Source organism: Patagioenas fasciata, chromosome Z (genome assembly GCF_037038585.1).
Source record: "Patagioenas fasciata isolate bPatFas1 chromosome Z, bPatFas1.hap1, whole genome shotgun sequence".
Taxonomy (NCBI): Eukaryota; Metazoa; Chordata; class Aves; order Columbiformes; family Columbidae; genus Patagioenas; species Patagioenas fasciata.
This window is the reverse complement of record NC_092560.1, coordinates 31,028,765-31,046,575: the sequence shown is the minus strand read 5'-3', so window position 1 is coordinate 31,046,575 and position 17,811 is coordinate 31,028,765. Positions and strand designations below refer to the sequence as shown.

Here is a 17,811-nt window from a genome sequence, read left to right as displayed (position 1 = left end):
CTCTCCCTGGTTACATCTTGCAGACTGACAGTTACAAGCAGGACAGAGACTAAAAGCAGGGCAATTGCCAGTAAATTACAGACATCATAGCAGGGTTACTTGAAGTCTACTTACTGGACAAAGTTAATCTTCAAAAATGCAACAACTTTTAGTTCAATAGATCTAACAGGAAGTCTTTGGATGCATACTATAGACTTCCTGGTCTGCATTTGAGGAATCCTTGTCCTAAAAATTTTAGGACAAAGGAGCCGCTTCATTGATCTAGGATCTAATACCACATGCTCCACTCCAGTAGGAATATACCTGGAAAGAAAAGTTTCCTGGCCTGCTGCCTAGGACATTACCTCATCCTGGAGGGTAGCAAATTCCTCAAGAATGTGACCCAGTTTATCCCTCTGACGAGCTCTGTTGTGTCCATGGATTTGAATCAGACTACAGAATGGCTGAAAGAAACAAGAGTGTAGTTTGAAATTTTCAACACAAGTTTAAAGCTACAGAAGTACTATGATGTTGATTTAGGCACTTGTTTAATATATCTATATGAGGAGGTGGGTTCCTTACAGCTCCTTAGGGAGTGCGAGCTAGCAGGCAAGCAAGCTCTCTGAGTGATCACAGAATCAGAGAATGTTTGGGTTGGAAGGGACCTCTGGAGATCATCTATTCCAACCCACCTGCTACAGCAGATTCACCTAGAGCAGATCACACAGGAATGTGTACAGGTGGGTTATGAATGTCTCCAGAGGAGACTCCACAACCTGTCTGGGCAGCCTGTTGCAGTGCTCTATCACCCTCAAAGTAAAGAAGTTTCTCCTCATATTCAGAGGGAACCTTCTATGCTTCAGCCTGTGCCCACTGCCCATCAAGATGCAAGAGCCTATTTCTCTCCACACAAGTCAACCTGAAATTGAGCAAGCATCTTTAGGAATCTGATCAGAACAGAATGTTCGGGGTAAGAGAGATATTTCTTATGCCTAAATCCATGTGCCCATGTGGCCAAGAAGATCAACAGCACCCCTGCTTGTATCAGAACTAGTGTGGCCAGTAGGGCTAGGGAAGGGATTGTCCTCCTGTACCTGGCACTGGTGAGGCTGCACGTTGAATCCTGTGTTCAGTTTTGGGCTCCTCACTACAGAAAAGACTTTGAGCCTGGAGAAAAGGAGGCTGAGGGGAGACCTCATCACTGTCTGCAACTACCTGAAGGGAGGTTGTAGCATGGAGGGTGCTGGTCTCTTCTCCCAAGTAGCAAGTGACAGGATGAGAGGAAATGGCCTCAAGTTGCAGCAGGGGAGGTTTAGATTGGATATCAGAAAAAATTTCTTCACAGAAAGGGTTGTCAGGCATTGGAAAAGGCTGCCCAAGAAAGTGGTGGAGTCACCATCCCTGCAGGTGTTTAAAAAATGCATAGATGTGGTGCTTAGGGACGTAGTTTAGTGGTGGACTTGGCAGTGTTAGTTTAATAGTTGGACTCAAAGATCTTATTTATGTGTCTTTTCTAACCTAAATCATTCTATTATTTTATGATTTTCTTATATTTTCATTGTGCTGCATTCAATAACTGAAACTTTTAAAACAATTTTAAAACTTCAAACTGGAGAGAACGTAAAAATATTTTTGGTTTTACTAGTGCATGCATTTTCCTGTGACATGAAGCTACCCTTTAAAGAGGTAGTAGGTGCAGATTTCTAATAAAGTGAAATGTTAGTGAGATATCTGGAAGCATAATACAGAAAACAAACAGCAATGACTATACTGGCTTTTTAAAAAGTGTTACCATTTAAAGAGGGTCAACTTCTGCAATTTTGCCTTCATGTCATGTATCTAAAAATTGTGGTCTCATTTTCAAAAGCAAGGAAATCTTGGAAGTGCTCATATACACACAGAGATGCTGTAATTGGAATGAACACTTACCCGAACGCAATGTGTCACAAAGGAATCAATGTAGTCCTTTGCCTGGTGACTATTGTAAAGACAACACCTAAAAGGAAAATATCCACATACATACATATGCTTATAAATGCCACCAGTCTATGTACCGCAAAATTAAAAAAGAAACGTGAGTGCAGCAACAGTGAGTCACTCCTTCATACTTAAGCACTCGTAAGTACAAAATGTATATATTCTTTATAGGTTTGTCCTTATTTTTTTAAGCAGAAGTATTTTTACATCAGACATGTAAACACATGCAAGTAAACTCAGATCCACTTACTTTGGGGAAAGTACTGGAGGACTGACAAAAGACCTTAAAGCATCTTTTACCATGTCTTGCATGAGATGAGTGCCAAACACCTTCTTGTTATCTACCAGAAAAGTTGTCTGAAAGTGAAAATGTGTTTTTTAGAAACATGTTTTAAGTTAAAAGCAATGCTTTAGAAATTATTAATAGAAAGCTCTTACAGTACATATTTTATATCAGAAACTTGTAAGATTGCTTAAAGAATTAAAATGTTTCAGCTAGCTACAATGCTACAGACTCAGAAATAGAGGCATGTCAGGATCTGTCACTTCTCCGGTATTGCCATTATTGTCCTATTACTTGTGTAAGACAATGCATGCAAAATCATTTTATTTCTTGGACTTTTAAAGGTGATTAATCAGATAGATGCTTCTGAAATCAGTATAAAATAGGTTATGTGGTTTCCCTGAAGGCAAATAAAGGTAATTCTTCAGACTAATGCAGGCTTTTTTCTACCCCTATAGATTCTACAGCTTTCATTAGTTGCTTCTGATGTTCATTTCACTCTCTTCCACAAGTCGTGTGTCCCTTTCCTACATGGTTCCCCACCAGGCGCAGGAAAAAATTCTGCTGTCAGGCATCCACAGGGATTGCACAAACACATGTAGTAGAAAGTCAGAACACACACACACACACACACACACTGTGAAAACATATTACTTGCCAATAGTTATATTCTATACTTTCAAGATTAAGTGAAGCAGTGAGAAGCACTGTTCTGCCCTAACCATCAGTTTTACTGCTGTAGCAATAGAGGCAGTCTATACCTGAATTTCAGTCCAAACAGGGACAATGAATACAAACAATAGCCCCAAACTGAAGCAGCATAGAGAGAACAAAAATGCATGTACAGGCCCAGTTCTATGGCAGAAAAAATATTTTAACACTTCCTGTTTTAATTGGCATGTACTAACATGATCTAAGCAACATTATTTTAAAATGTATTAAAAAATTAGATCAGAATATAAGCCTCCATATGCCTAATAGTTAAGTATCTCCAGAAAATTCGTTACCACTTAATAAGTGATACACAAATAATTTAAATATTTGAAACAAGATTATGAATCCATATTTAGAATGAATGCAGAAGTATTTTATTCAAAGACATAGATTGGGACTTGCCTGTAACAGTGATCTTGAAAGAACACATGGTGATTGCTCACTAAACTCACAGAAAAAATCCTAATTTACATTTAGGAAAAAAAAGACAATTCAGGTTAATATGCCAATTTTTTAATATATATTTACACACACACACTTGCATTTTTATATATACACATATACGCAATTTTGTAAATACGCCTGTAATTCTTACACATAAACACACATACATACACATAGCATAGCTTATACAACTTGTAAGAAAGCATGAATAATCTGAACAAAATAGAACACATTATGAAGCTAAATTCTATTTTTTCCTGAAATTACATTTAATTGAACAGAACAAAAAGTTTCTGAATTTTCTTCTTCAGATGCAATAATTAGAAGGATGATAGCATAGAAAAAAGGATACTATTAAACTGTTAAGATCACAACATAACTGAACCAGGTATGTAACAAAACCACAATGTACTGTTGCCAGATGCTTCATGCAAACACTAGTTTAATCAATTTAGCAGGAATAGGAAGACAAAAGATCTTCTGCTTGATCTTCAAACTGACATATATGTGACTCTTTACTCAGTCAGTGAACACATACATGGTAACAAGTTTTTTCAAGCATTTAAGTATCTTCTAATAATTGTAGGCAGTAACTGAGAAAAACACTTATTCAGGAAATAACATAAGCAGGTGCTTACTTTATAGCTATTTGGGGAATTACATGCTTAAACAAAATGTATTAAGTGTTCTCTCGTGTTATAGGTACATATGCAAAATACAGCTTACTGAAGCTGAAAAAATCATTAATATAGCAAGGAATGAAGTTCTGCTACTGTAGATGCAGCTCTTCAAAGACAGTTACAAGGAAATGAACTTGATTGAACTCTGCCATTAACATGTATAATTATTTAACAGGTTATGGGGAAAAATGGGAGATCTGAGAGGAGAAAAGGTCTTTGTCAAAAAAAGAAAACTATTAAGTATCAGGAAAAACACCAAATTGTGAAACTGTACATAACAATGAGAAACACCAAAAAATTTATATGCGCAGCTCAGTATGCGTAAATGGAATGATTTTTTGCAAGTTACATTTTAAGACTGTATTTTTGGCTATAAATAAGAAATACTTATGCTTACCAGTATACAGTGCAAATTAGTCAAGTTGACTACTTCACATACAGTTTTTATTCGGTCTATTAGTTTGGAAAAATAATTGACCATTTCTTCCCTTTTAATTATTTTTGCGTATCGAGGAAAAGTTGGTGGCAGCAACCTCTGATTAACAAGAGGCTCAAAGCCCATCATAATAGGATGATCTAGTAATGGAGGAGGGGAGAGAGAAAAGCTGCATATAAGCTGAGTTTTCAGAACTCACTTCAAGCTTTAAAGTATAATACAAATTATTCAATTAGCCAAAATGAACTTTTAAACTAACATTTAACTTCCAGAGACACCAACTACCCAACTGCGACAATGATTGCTATTTAAAAAAACCCAACCCTCAACACCTCAGCATATACCTGTACAGACAGTGAGGTGGTCTTTCTTATTTTAAAAAGGCATATACACTGATTTGAAGTGCAATACACTTCATTAAAAGTTCACGCTATCTCTGGCATTGAAGCAACACTGTTGTTTTCCAGAGAACCATCATTTAGCGAAATAAAATTAAGATCAAACAATGCAAACCCCTAACAGGTTCAAAGTAAATAATAATTATTTTTAAAATATATGCAGATACTAAAGTTTATCAACATGGCATATTTAAGAAAGGAAAAAAATGGTAAAATCTTAAAATGTGATACCTCCTTTAGTGGTGTCATTCTGTGCCTGGATACCATGATGCAATGAATTGTGAATGGCAGAAAGCAAGTCAGCTGCCTGAGTCATTAGTTTCTGAGCTTCTGCAACTGCACTTGTCTGAAAGGCAGGTAACAAGTTATTCACATTATGACTCAACATATTTTGATCACAGAACTAATGCTAGTATCAGAAAAAAAGAATATCAAGATTCTAATGCTTGTACACAACCAGTTCTGAAAAAAACCCCAACTAAACTGATTTTTGAGCAATAAATTGTTCTTTATATTTTACATACCTATACATATATTTAGTAGTAGTACACTGTTTGTTCTATGAGATAAGCCTTAACAATAATTATGACTGAAAGTTGAGTATAAACTACACAAAAGTCCTCTACTTCTGCTTTTGGAGGACTGAGGGCGGGGTGGGCAAAAAAGGCCACAAAACTCTTCTGCCGAATGAGGCAGAACTCCAACTGCAAAGAAAAAAATCCTATTATTGACAATATAGACAAAACACAACCTATTGACTAAAATGAAATCACTATATAACATTAGAAGGCACCAGATGTCCGTTAGAAATCTTGATTCATGATCTGCTGACATGTTGAATTTTCTTATGTCTTGTGACTCCAGATCTGGTAGCAAACTGGGTACCATTTAAAACAGCTCTCCATAAAATCTAAAATCTTAAAAAACAGTGGACTAACAGTCCCTGATGGAACTTGAAATATTTGAAATCTCAAGTCAAATTAAACTTGACTCCTTTTAGAAAAGAAGATGTTTAAAACCTCTGAAGATCTAATAGAAGCTGAACAAGATCTGTAGCTCTGAGTAATACACATTAATGTATTATAGCATCCACAAACCTACTAAAAGAATAAGTTGCTAAGCAGATCTAATTCAAATCAAAGTAGTCCATGATGTAAATAACTTATACTTTAAGTAATCTGACTTTAGCGACACTAAGATAATCTGATTTTGCACAGATTATTAACTCATTGCAGTTCACAAAGAATTTGGTTGTACGTCAGTGTAGATCACTTACATGTCAGTTTGTCTTCTGATACAACTAATGGCTATACTCAGAATGCAATTGCTATCAACCATCCAATCACTTTTTCCTCAAGACTGATGTCTATCAATGATATGTGCACGTCACTTTCAATTTAATCAAGCAGCTGTATACAGCTGCTCTGACAGCAAAATATGTGGGAAAGACTCCATGCCACTTAAGCAAGAGAAATGTTTATTTATTTATGTAAATGGAAATAACAATAACCAAGAGACAGATATTTATCTTTGTATAAAGACAAAGCTCTTGAGAAAAAGCAGCTTTACCTCAGATGATTCTTTCTCCTTACCCGAGAACAGGCAGTTCCTTTCCCACTCAACAATGAGGAAATCTTTTATTTAAAAAAAACAGGCAAATTGCATGGAAAGCCAATATATTCCCCTTCTCAGATGAAAACAGTGTAGATAAAAATGCAATATCACACAAAAGGAAGAGCTATCAACTCTCTAGAGACAGAAAAAACACTGCCCATTGTCAGGTAACTCCACAGAAGGGGACAGAATTCAAGGAAAAAAAGTTCTGCTCATGGGTGTGAACAGAGTAATCCAAAACTCATAAATATTTTTCTTTAAGTGTTCTAGAATAAATATTCTGTCTCCCTGCAAGGTCACAGTAATGTCAGCTAGTAGCCTTTCCTGTGTTTTCTTTAAAAATGAACAAAAACTGAATGGTGGCCACTGTAAGGCTTTATCCAACACTTTATCTGCAGCAACATCAATTCAAATCTACAGAAGCTACAGAATAACTGCTTTTCCTGGTTTTGTTAAAAAACAAGTTTCTCTTTTAGTGAACTTTTGCCTGTCAGCTAAAGCCTTCATGTTAGCTGCATTTTCCTGGAGAACCCAACACATGTTTTGGTTAAACCTAGCAATGGAATGCAAACTTATTGATAAGCACGGATGGACATCTCGCGAGAGGGGCAACGAGAAACTGATGACCAAGAGACTGACCAATGGTGTATAACATTCCATTCACGTGAACGCTTCATATAAAAGTGGGAGATCACGAGGATCTCGGCCCTTTTCCTTTTTTCCTCATGGCTGACATTAGGAGAGGACCTTGCTGGTTGTCCCTGTGAACGGAGGCCTAGTGAGAGACTGAATCCAGCTCCGGTTGGCTACAGAATCTAATCCAGGACTTTGGGTGCTGGCTCTGCAGTTGCTGAGACTTACAAGATTGGTTTTGTATATTTTGTATTATTTTCTCTATTCTTATTAGTAGCATTAGTAAAACATCTTTAACTTTTCCAACTCTCTTCTCTCTGTCCTTCTTTCCCTCCCGATTGCCTGTCCTGAGTGGGAAGGGGGGAGAGGGAGGGGCAAAAGGGGGAAGTGGCGGGGAGAGGAGGTTAACAATACATCTGCCAGGGTTTGATTGTCACCCCGCAATCTTAACCCTCGACAGATAATTGGCGCCCAACGTGGGGCAAGAGAAAGGGGTAAATTTGGAGATTTTTGGCTTTTCTACCGCTCTGACGTACCTTTCAATTTTCTTGGCACGGTGCCAACTCATAGAGTTGTGATACTGGCGCGTCTGTTTGATTTGGATATTATTTAGTGGTATTAAGGCAAAGTGAATTACATTGATTTAAAGATGTTTTGGCAAAAGTTGTATCAGTTATTTTCTACATTGTGCTCGCTGATCCCATATCTGTGTTGGTGTTTCTTTCTAAATCGAAGTATTCATTATATAACAACAAGAAACTGGATAGCGGTCATGATGATTCTGTGTGGTATGGCACTGGTTTATTTCATTACACTGCAGCCGCTAATGAATTTCTACTCGCTTCTGCTTTACCTTGAAAAACCTCCAGGAGAGATTAAAGAGCAGAATGGCTCTATATTTGCTAATTGGTCAAGCGAATATTTAGAAAGGCTGACTAACAATACTTTTGTGTTTTCGCTAGGACAGTTTGCAAATGTTTTAGAGAACTTTGAATATCCTTGGAGCTTTGATAGAACTGTGATGGTGTTATCTGGTTTGCTGAACGTGTGTCAGTTTGTGTTACTGTTAAGAGAAATGAGGTTCAATAGGAGGTTTGCGTCTCTTTTTAGTCCTGAGATTTGCGGTGCGTCTTCGGAAGCTTTAGCAAAAAGCACTCCGAGACGCTCGAGAAAAGGCAAAACAGCCAAAGCTGCTGCTGCAGCTACTGCCCCCCCAACCGCGGCTTCACAGGCTGAAGCTACAGCTCCTCCGCAGAGCTCCTCTGCCAAGGTCGCTGCAGATAACGTTACTTCTCCAGCCTCAAAGGCTAACAAGGCAGCCCCCCCGTCTTCACACACTGGGCACTGTTGCTGCTGTAACCACAGCAATCACTGTGACAGTCATTCAGACTCTGAAAATGAATCAAATGATGGTGAACCCATATCAGCATCAGTTGCTGGTTGTAAGAAAGTCACTAGAAAGACTACCCGTGCAGCAGGTGATGGCACAGGGCCAACATCAACCCAAGAGCCATCATCAGGACAGGGTGGAGATGAAGTGACCACCACTCGGTCCTTTTCTCCAGGTGAGCTGAGAGATCTGCGAAAAGACTTCAGTCGTCGTGAAGGCGAGAATATTTTAACCTGGCTGCTGCGATGCTGGGACAATGGGGCAGAAACAATTGAATTAGAAGGTGGTGAAGCCAGGCAGCTGGGATCTCTGTCAAAAGATTCCACCATTGATAGGGCAATTTCAAGAGAGTCTAATGCCGCTACTCTCTGGACCCGACTCCTGGCAGCTATGAAAGTCAGATTTCCCTACAAGGAAGATTGTATGTCCAAGTGAGGGAAATGGAATACTATGGAGAGAGGTATCCAGTTCCTGAGAGAATTAGCTGTGCGAGAGATCATCTATCTAGGACCAAACAGCCAAGAGGGGACAGACCCAGATAGAATCAATTGTACAAAATCTATGTGGCGCAGATTTGTACAAAGTGCACCACCTGCATATGATAAGTCATTGGCAGGAATGGTCTGGTCAGCTAGAGGTGTACAAGAAATTAATGAAGTGATTGAGCAGCTCCGGTACTTTGAGGACAGCCTTGCTGGTTCTCTACAGGCTTGTGTCTCCGTTGTGGAGAAACTGTGTGAAAAATCTGATGACTGGTTTGAAAAGCTGTTGCAAGAAATCAAAGAGCTCAGAGAAGACTTGTACCGTTCACGACCTGCACAAACCTATGTTTCAGCTGTTAGGAGAAGGCGTTTCCAATCTCGAGAGAGAGGGCAGAGACAGCCCACAAAAAGAGGTTCACTGTGGTTCTTCCTACATGAGCAGGGAGAAAACATGAATAAGTGGCATGGAAGGCCTACCTCAGAACTTCAAGAACGAGTACGTGAGATAAAAGGAAAAACTCCTAGGAAGGTGGCTGCTCCAGCTTACAAAAGGAGCAGAAGAGATTCTGATGCTCTTGAAGGAACCTCTAATTCACACCCAGAGACTGTGCAAAACAGGAATTAGAGGTGCCCTGCCTCCAACCAGGTGGAGGAAAGGGATAACAGAGTTTATTGGACTGTACAAATACTATGGCCTGGTACAACACAACCCCAGGAGTACAAAGCTTTAGTGGACACTGGTGCTCAGTGCACAATAATTCCTTCTAATTATAAAGGAACGCAATCCATCAATATTGTTGGAGTGACTGGGGGATCCCAGGAGCTGACTGTTGTAGAGGTTGAAATGAGCCTAACTGGAAAAAACTGGCAAAAGCATCCCATTGTGACTGGTCCAGATGCTCCGTGCATCCTTGGTATAGACTACCTCAGGAGAGGGTATTTTAAGGACCCAAAAGGGTATAGGTGGGCATTTGGTATAGCAGCTGTGGACACTGAGAAAATTGAACAGCTGTCTGATTTGCCTGGTCTTTCAGATGACCCTTCTGTTGTAGGACTGCTGATGGTTGACAATCAGCAGGTGCCAATTGCTACCATGACGGTGCATCGCCGGCAATATCGCACCAATCGAGACTCTTTGATTCCTATCCAGAAGCTGATCCGTCAATTGGAAAGCCAGGGTGTGATCAGTAAGACTCGCTCACCTTTTAACAGCCCAATCTGGCCAGTGCGTAAGTCTAGTGACGAGTGGAGACTAACTGTAGACTATCGTGGCCTGAATGAAGTTACACCACCACTGAGTGCTGCTGTGCCTGACATGCTAGAACTGCAATTTGAACTGGAGTCAAAGGCAGCCAAGTGGTATGCTACAATTGACATTGCTAATGCATTTTTCTCTATTCCTGTAGCAGCAGAGTGCAGGCCGCAGTTTGCTTTCACCTGGAGGGGCATCCAGTATTCATGGAATCGCTTGGCCCAGGGGTGGAAACACAGTCCTACCATCTGCCATGGACTGATCCAGACCACGTTGGAGCAAGGTGAAGCTACAGAACACTTGCAATATATTGATGACATCATCGTATGGGGTGACACAGCAAAAGAAGTCTTCGAGAAAGGTGAGAGAATAATTCATATTCTTTTGGATGTTGGTTTTGCCATAAAACGAAGCAAGGTCAAGGGACCTGCACGAGAGATCCAGTTTTTAGGAATAAAATGGCAAGATGGCCGTCGTCAGATCCCAATGCATGTGATCAACAAAATTGCAGCAATGTCTCCACCTACTAATAAAAAGGAGACACAGACTTTCTTGGGCGTCGTAGGTTTTTGGAGAATGCATGTTCCTGACTACAGCCCTCTCTATCGAGTGACTCGTAAAAAGAACCAATTTGAGTGGGGCCCTGAACAACAACAAGCTTTTGAACAAATTAAGCGTGAGATAACTCATGCGGTGGCCCTTGGACTAGTCCGAACTGGACTAGATGTTAAAAATGTGCTCTACACCGCAGCCGGAGATAATGGACTTACCTGGAGCCTCTGGCAGAAAGCACCAGGAGAAACCCGAGGTCGACCCTTAGGTTTTTGGAGTCGAGGATACAAAGGATCTGAGGCCAACTATACTGCAACTGAAAAGGAGATACTAGCAGCATATGAAGGAGTTCGAGCTGCTTCAGAAGTGATCGGCGCTAAAGCACAGCTCCTCCTGGCACCTCAACTGCCGGTGCTGAGCTGGATGTTCAAAGGGACAGTTCCCTCTCCACATCATGCAACCGAAGTTACATGGAGTAAATGGATTGCACTGATCACGCAACGAGCTCGAATTGGAAGTCCCAACCGTCCAGGGATATTAGAAGTTATTACAGACCAGCCAGAAAGCAAAGACTTTGGGATGTCTCCAGATGAGGAGGAAGTAAAACGTGCTGAAGAAGCACCACCATATAATACGCTTTCAGAGACTGATAAGCAGTATGCACTGTTCACAGATGGATCCTGTCGTCTTGTAGGAAAACATCGAAGGTGGAAAGCTGCTGTGTGGAGTCCCACACGACAAGTTACAGAAGCCACTGAAGGACAAGGTGAATCCAGTCAGTTTGCAGAAGTGAAAGCTATCCAGCTGGCTTTGGACATTGCTGAACGCAAGAAGTGGCCAATACTTTATCTCTATACTGACTCATGGATGGTAGCAAATGTCTTGTGGGGGTGGCTACAGCAATGGAAGAAAAGCAACTGGCAACGCAGAGGTAAACCCATTTGGGCTGCCACACTGTGGCAAGACATTGCTGCTCGGCTAGAGAGCCTGCCTGTGAAAGTTCGTCATGTAGATGCTCATGTGTCTAAAAGTCGAGCCACCGAGGAACATCTAAACAACCAACAAACAGATCAAGCTGCTAAGATTAAAGTAGCTGAGGTGGACTTGGACTGGCAACATAAAGGTGAACTTTTCCTAGCTCGGTGGGCCCATGATGCTTCAGGGCATCAAGGTAGAGATGCAACATACAAATGGGCTCGTGATCGAGGGGTGGATTTAACTATGGACACTATTTCACAGGTTATTCATGAATGTGAAACTTGCACCGAAATCAAACAAGCAAAACGGTTAAAACCTGTATGGTATGGGGGACGATGGTTAAACTATAAGTATGGAGAAGCTTGGCAGATTGATTATATTACACTTCCACAAACACGTCAAGGTAAGCGTTATGTACTTACAATGGTGGAATCAACCACTGGATGGTTGGAAACATATGCCGTACCTCATGCTACAGCCCGAAATACTATCTTGGGCCTTGAGAAGCAAGTCCTTTGGCGGCACGGTACGCCAGAAAGAATTGAATCAGACAATGGTACTCATTTCAAAAACAGTATTATAGACAATTGGGCCAAAGAACATGGTATTGAGTGGGTATATCATATTCCATATCATGCACCAGCCTCTGGGAAAATTGAAAGGTACAATGGTTTGTTAAAAACTACACTAAAGGCACTTGGTGGTGGAACCTTTAAAAACTGGGATTCACATTTAGCAAAAGCCACTTGGTTGGTCAACACTAGGGGATCAACCAATCGAGCCGGGGCTGCCCAATCAGAAATTCTACGGACTGTAGAAGGAGATAAAGTCCCTGTAGTACACATGAAAAATATGTTAGGAAAGGCAGTCTGGGTTACTCCTGCCTCAGGCAAAGGCAAACCTATTCGTGGGACTGTTTTTGCCCAGGGACCTGGCAGCACCTGGTGGGTGATGCTTACGGATGGAGAAGTTCGGTATGTACCTCAAGGGGATTTGATTTTAGGTGAAAATATGCAATGCTGAACTGTATGATGTGAATTGCCGTACTAACAGTGTTTAATAAGTGTTTTTCAGATCAAGATAGTGATGATGAAACCAGAGCTAGCTTCTTGAAGTGTCGCCCGACACCTTCTTCGAAGTTGGTGTCCTTAACCCACAAACAGTGGTCACGAGATGCACTTGTACGATTTTTCCTGCCCTGGGAGACTGTTGTGACAAAATGAACTTAATGAACTTTTCAAAGGATGGTCCACTGATTAATTACTCCTGTGTATATATGTACATATATATATATATGTGTACATATATATATATATATATATATATATATATATATATATATATATATATATAGTAGTAGTGATTAATTAGATTGTATTGATAGATTGTATTGATAAGGTTTAAGTATTCAGTGAATGGCATATTATAAGGGGTGGAATGTCCTGGTTTTGTTAAAAAACAAGTTTCTCTTTTAGTGAATTTTTACCTGTCAGCTAAAGCCTTCATGTTAGCTGCATTTTCCTGGAGAACCCAACACATGTTTTGGTTAAACCTAGCAATGGAATGCAAACTTATTGATAAGCACAGATGGACATCTCGCGAGAGGGGCAACGAGAAACTGATGACCGAGAGACTGACCAATAGTGTATAACATGCCATTCACGTGAATACTTCATATAAAAGTGGGAGATCACGAGGATCTCACCCCTTTTCCTTTTTTCCTCATGGCTGACATTAGGAGAGGACCTTGCTGGTCGTCCCTGTGAACGGAGGCCTAGTGAGAGACTGAATCCAGCTCCGGTTGGCTACAGAATCTAATCCAGGACTTTGGGTGCTGGCTCTGCAGTTGCTGAGACTTACAAGATTGGTTTTGTATATTTTGTATTATTTTCTCTATTCTTATTAGTAGCATTAGTAAAACATCTTTAACTTTTCCAACTCTCTTCTCTCTGTCCTTCTTTCCCTCCCGATGGCCTGTCCTGAGTGGGAAGGGGGGAGAGGGAGGGGCAAAAGGGGGAAGTGGGGGGGAGAGGAGGTTAACAATACATCTGCCAGGGTTTGATTGTCACCCCACAATCTTAACCCTCGACACTGCTTCACCTTAGAGAATGAAAAACGAGTAATTCACAGGATCACAACGCGAACACAGAAACACCAAATGAACGTACCTCTTTTTTGGTAAATGCTATCAGAACAGTCAGCAGTACCCGGGTAAACTTGACTCTGCTGAACACAGCTAAACACTGTTGATGCTGTCATAAAAATATACTGCATATTAATAATAAATACACATTAAATCCTGAAACTTATTAAAAAAATGATTTATTGAGGCATGGTCCCTAGCCTTAAAAATACAGTGTCTAGTATGATTTTGTAGAAAGTTATCAAATTCGTAGAAGAAATCTGTACTGCTGTCAGAGAAGCACTAACACAAAAAATAAGATAATACTTTGGGTAAAGCACAATCACTGACTGTATAGCTATCTCCTATGCAAATATCATTGAAACCTCAGCTTAAGTGAACAACTAGAAATTATTAAACCAACTTTTTTTTCTTTTTTTTTTTAAGATCTATGTTACAAATAATTTCTGAAGAAAATAACCTTTCCCAGTAAAGGAAACTCACACTCTTCTAAACCAACCACATCAACTACTTCAATTATCACTTTTTCTGGAAGGAGCTACACTGCTTTCCCCTTCTCTTCCTACTTTCTCCCTGGACAGGGAGGCTGCCAGCAGCACTAAAAGCTGCTGGGAAGGAAACTGAGGGACGAAAGCAGAAGATAGATAAGACCACCTACTTTGCTAATGGCTTTTTCTTGAGAGGTAGGCGCATGAATGGCAGAACTGCAGTAGCACCACTATTCTGAGGTTGGGATCCATCTAGAACGATCACAACAATCCAGAATGGCAGCACAAAAGTCTACCTGCTAGCCTGGTATATGCTCAGGGTCATGTTTAGAGTAGCTCAGATATGACAGTAGTGGCAACATTGATGACACACGTCTCACGAGCTGATAACTACTGATTAAAGTATTGATGTACTCATTCACAAAATCCAGAAAAAAGTAAACAATTAATTACTTCGAGTTCAACTTCTGGATCTCTCTCTTCTCCTTGTCGACTTCGGGTGCTCTGGAAAGTAAAGGCATTTCAAATAATTTCTTAAAAATCGCAAATGGAAGCTACTGATAAAATCCCTTCACCCTCTCCAGAACATCCACCCATTAAATAACCCTAAAGAATCAGTTCTCTATTTCAAACCCTCTTAATATATAATCTAGGTACTTGAATGATCCAACACTCTCCTATAGCAATGACTCCTACCTCAGCCCACTCTGCAAATAGGTAAGGAAATTGTACAAACATTTTATATTGCAAACCGTAGTAAAGGAAGATTAAGTGACTTCTTTAACATCCCGTAGTATATCTGCACAAAAGCCAGAAATAAAATCTATACTTTTTGTGCCCACCTTCTACACCATGCTTCCACCTACTACTAGTGAAGCAACTATCAAAGAATTTGGAAAGGTCTGAAGACTTCCAGCATCTTTAGCTAGAAGGCAAACTACCAGCATGTTACACAAACCATAATGGCAGTTCTCAAAAAAAACCACCACCATTAAAAGACAAAGCTGCTCCATTCTTCATAACTCAACTACTTCCCCCAAGCCTATGTAAAGTACATTTGAAGTATAATTTACAGGAAAAACATGAGAAAAATACCTTCACTCGTCTTTGGAGATCATCTTCTACATCTTTTAGCATACCTAGGAAAGTCACAGCACAATTATAAGCTGAGAAGCTGTGGCAGAGTGCAAACCCCCCTCTCTCCCCCCACCTCCTTCAGTATGGAGGGAGTAGGCACATCTCCCTCTCTCTGCTACTTGAGGCTAACAGCTTCTTTTGTTTGGGCCAGAGCACCCTGGCCAGGGCCATTAGGAGAAGGGAGTGCTGAGGCACCAGTGAGCTGCTGGGCACCTGTGACCAGTGTGGGGGATGTTTGGAGGCTTCAGGGGCACCTCACACACGGTGTGGGGGTGCAGAGAAGCTTCTAGAATGCCTACAGTCAGGTCTGATCAGCCAGTATAAAACGGGACTCTCTCGTCGAGACTGGGCCCATTGTCGCCGGTCTCTCGTCCCCGGGATGGAGACCCCGCTTGCCTTGCCGCCACGGGTGTGAGTAAAACCCCTCGCAGGATTGCGAGTATATTTATCCTTTCCGCGCACATATGCACGTGTAACTTCCCATGCTTAATACAAGCACGTATAAAATTATTTCCTCGCACAATCGCGAGTGTATTTATATTCCGTGCACATTTGCACGTGTACTTTAAATTATTTCCTCGCACAATCGCGAGTGTAACTTTATTCCGTGCACATTTGCACGCGTACTTTAAATTATTTCCTCGCACAATTGCGAGTGTATTATAAATTTATCTTCGCACAATCGCGAGTGTATTTTCCTCCCGTGCTTCCACATAAGCACGTGTAGTATTCCGTGCACATTCGCATGTGTAAGTAAATTAACCCACACAGAATTGCGAGTGCATTATAAATTTACGCTTGCGGAATCACGAGCGTACGCTTTACCTGTATCTCTTTAAGAATAATCCCGCACCGGGTTCAGGCAAATGTGTACTCCTCTGGGACTCGGGGGTGGTTCCGGCATTGTTTTGGGTGAAGCCGCATGCATGCACTCTGTGGACCGCCTGTTGTATTAGTTGCTGCCCCTTAATAATTTTCCTCAACTGATACCCGAACCTATATTTAAGTCACTTTCGGAGTGCTAAAACCCTGTTCCTCACCAGTTTAATAAAAGTTGTTTTGGACCCTGTTGTCCCTTAAATTAGCCTCGGGGTGCCTCCGTGACAGAAGCATTCCTAGGTACGCATACACCACTCAGAGGAAAAAAAGTCTTGCAGGAAAAATCAAGTTTTGAAGTGTTTTACATACCCATCAGCCAAAGATTAGACAAAAAATATTCTTGTGATGGATGGTGGAGATGTCTTGCAAAAATAGATAAATCAGGGTATAGACTGACTGACCCAAAGCTAAAGTGTTCACAAATTTTGTAAAAATAAATCAAGGGAAAGCTCAAGTATGTATCAAAAAGTGTATTAAAATATATACTTATATACTTATGTATATACCTAACAACATACGTAGCCATAGCTTTAGAACTACTAGATTGCTTTTTCCTCAAAAGCAATCTGTTTAGATCACAACAAGCTCCAAGGCAGAGAAGCAGAATTCAAGCAATGCACTTTTCAATGGTTTTTATCTGTTTCAGTCCTGGATGAGCTCATATGCGGCCACTTGGCTGGCACAGCTAAATGCACTTCCCTTGCTCAGGCATTTCACAAATAAACAGCTGAACCTTTTCTTCAAGGAAAAATAATTTGATCTTTTTACCAAGCCATCAATTTTCACAGGACTAATTAAAAAACCTTAACATCTGAGATTCCTAACAATTCATTAGGTTTGGTTGAGAGAAAGACACTGGCTAGACAGACACACAGAAAGCACAAACTCTACCTGTAACTCTGAGATCTGTCACACTGTTTGCCATTTTAAATCCATAAGTCATTGACTGAAAATCTTCCTAAAAAATAAAAATCAAAACAGTATGTTGTAAAATATAAAGAGCAGTAGTTACATTTTCGAGTTGGGCTCCAGGGTTTTCTTTTTGTCTGTTTTGCGTTGGTTTGTTGTTTGTTTTTGTGGGGGGTGTGTGTGTGTGCGTGTGGTTTTCTTTGTTTTGTTTTGGGGCGGTTTTGTTTAACTATATCAGGTATAAAAGTTTGGTTCCATTCTGCATAACTGAATACACCTTGGTTTGGGTGACTTTCCAGCCCAAATCCAGCTTGGTGTAATTATTTTCTGCATAAATCCTTAATACCAGTATGCCCTTCATATTTTCATCAAGTGTCACCCTATCAAAATGTTACCAGAACTATGAATGCCAAGTACTATTTAATCAATTTCAGATATAGTCA

The 17,811-nt window shown here is 40.4% G+C and overlaps 1 protein-coding gene across 5 annotated transcripts in view; it reads right to left on the bottom strand.

Annotated features, from left to right (window-relative positions):
- Window positions 1-17,811, bottom strand: part of NAA35 (N-alpha-acetyltransferase 35, NatC auxiliary subunit) — a 39,153-nt gene that overhangs the window by 9,269 nt on the left and 12,073 nt on the right. For all 5 annotated transcript variants that reach the window (XM_065860449.2, XM_065860450.2, XM_071802408.1 and 2 more), the window contains 10 exons: window positions 17,351-17,417; window positions 15,539-15,582; window positions 14,897-14,947; window positions 13,981-14,064; window positions 5,143-5,257; window positions 4,475-4,653; window positions 3,356-3,415; window positions 2,207-2,313; window positions 1,909-1,975; window positions 345-443 (listed from right to left, as the gene is read on the bottom strand). In XM_065860449.2, the coding sequence (XP_065716521.1) occupies window positions 345-443; window positions 1,909-1,975; window positions 2,207-2,313; window positions 3,356-3,415; window positions 4,475-4,653; window positions 5,143-5,257; window positions 13,981-14,064; window positions 14,897-14,947; window positions 15,539-15,582; window positions 17,351-17,417 (873 nt within the window). The remainder of the gene's footprint in view (window positions 1-344; window positions 444-1,908; window positions 1,976-2,206; window positions 2,314-3,355; window positions 3,416-4,474; window positions 4,654-5,142; window positions 5,258-13,980; window positions 14,065-14,896; window positions 14,948-15,538; window positions 15,583-17,350; window positions 17,418-17,811) is intronic.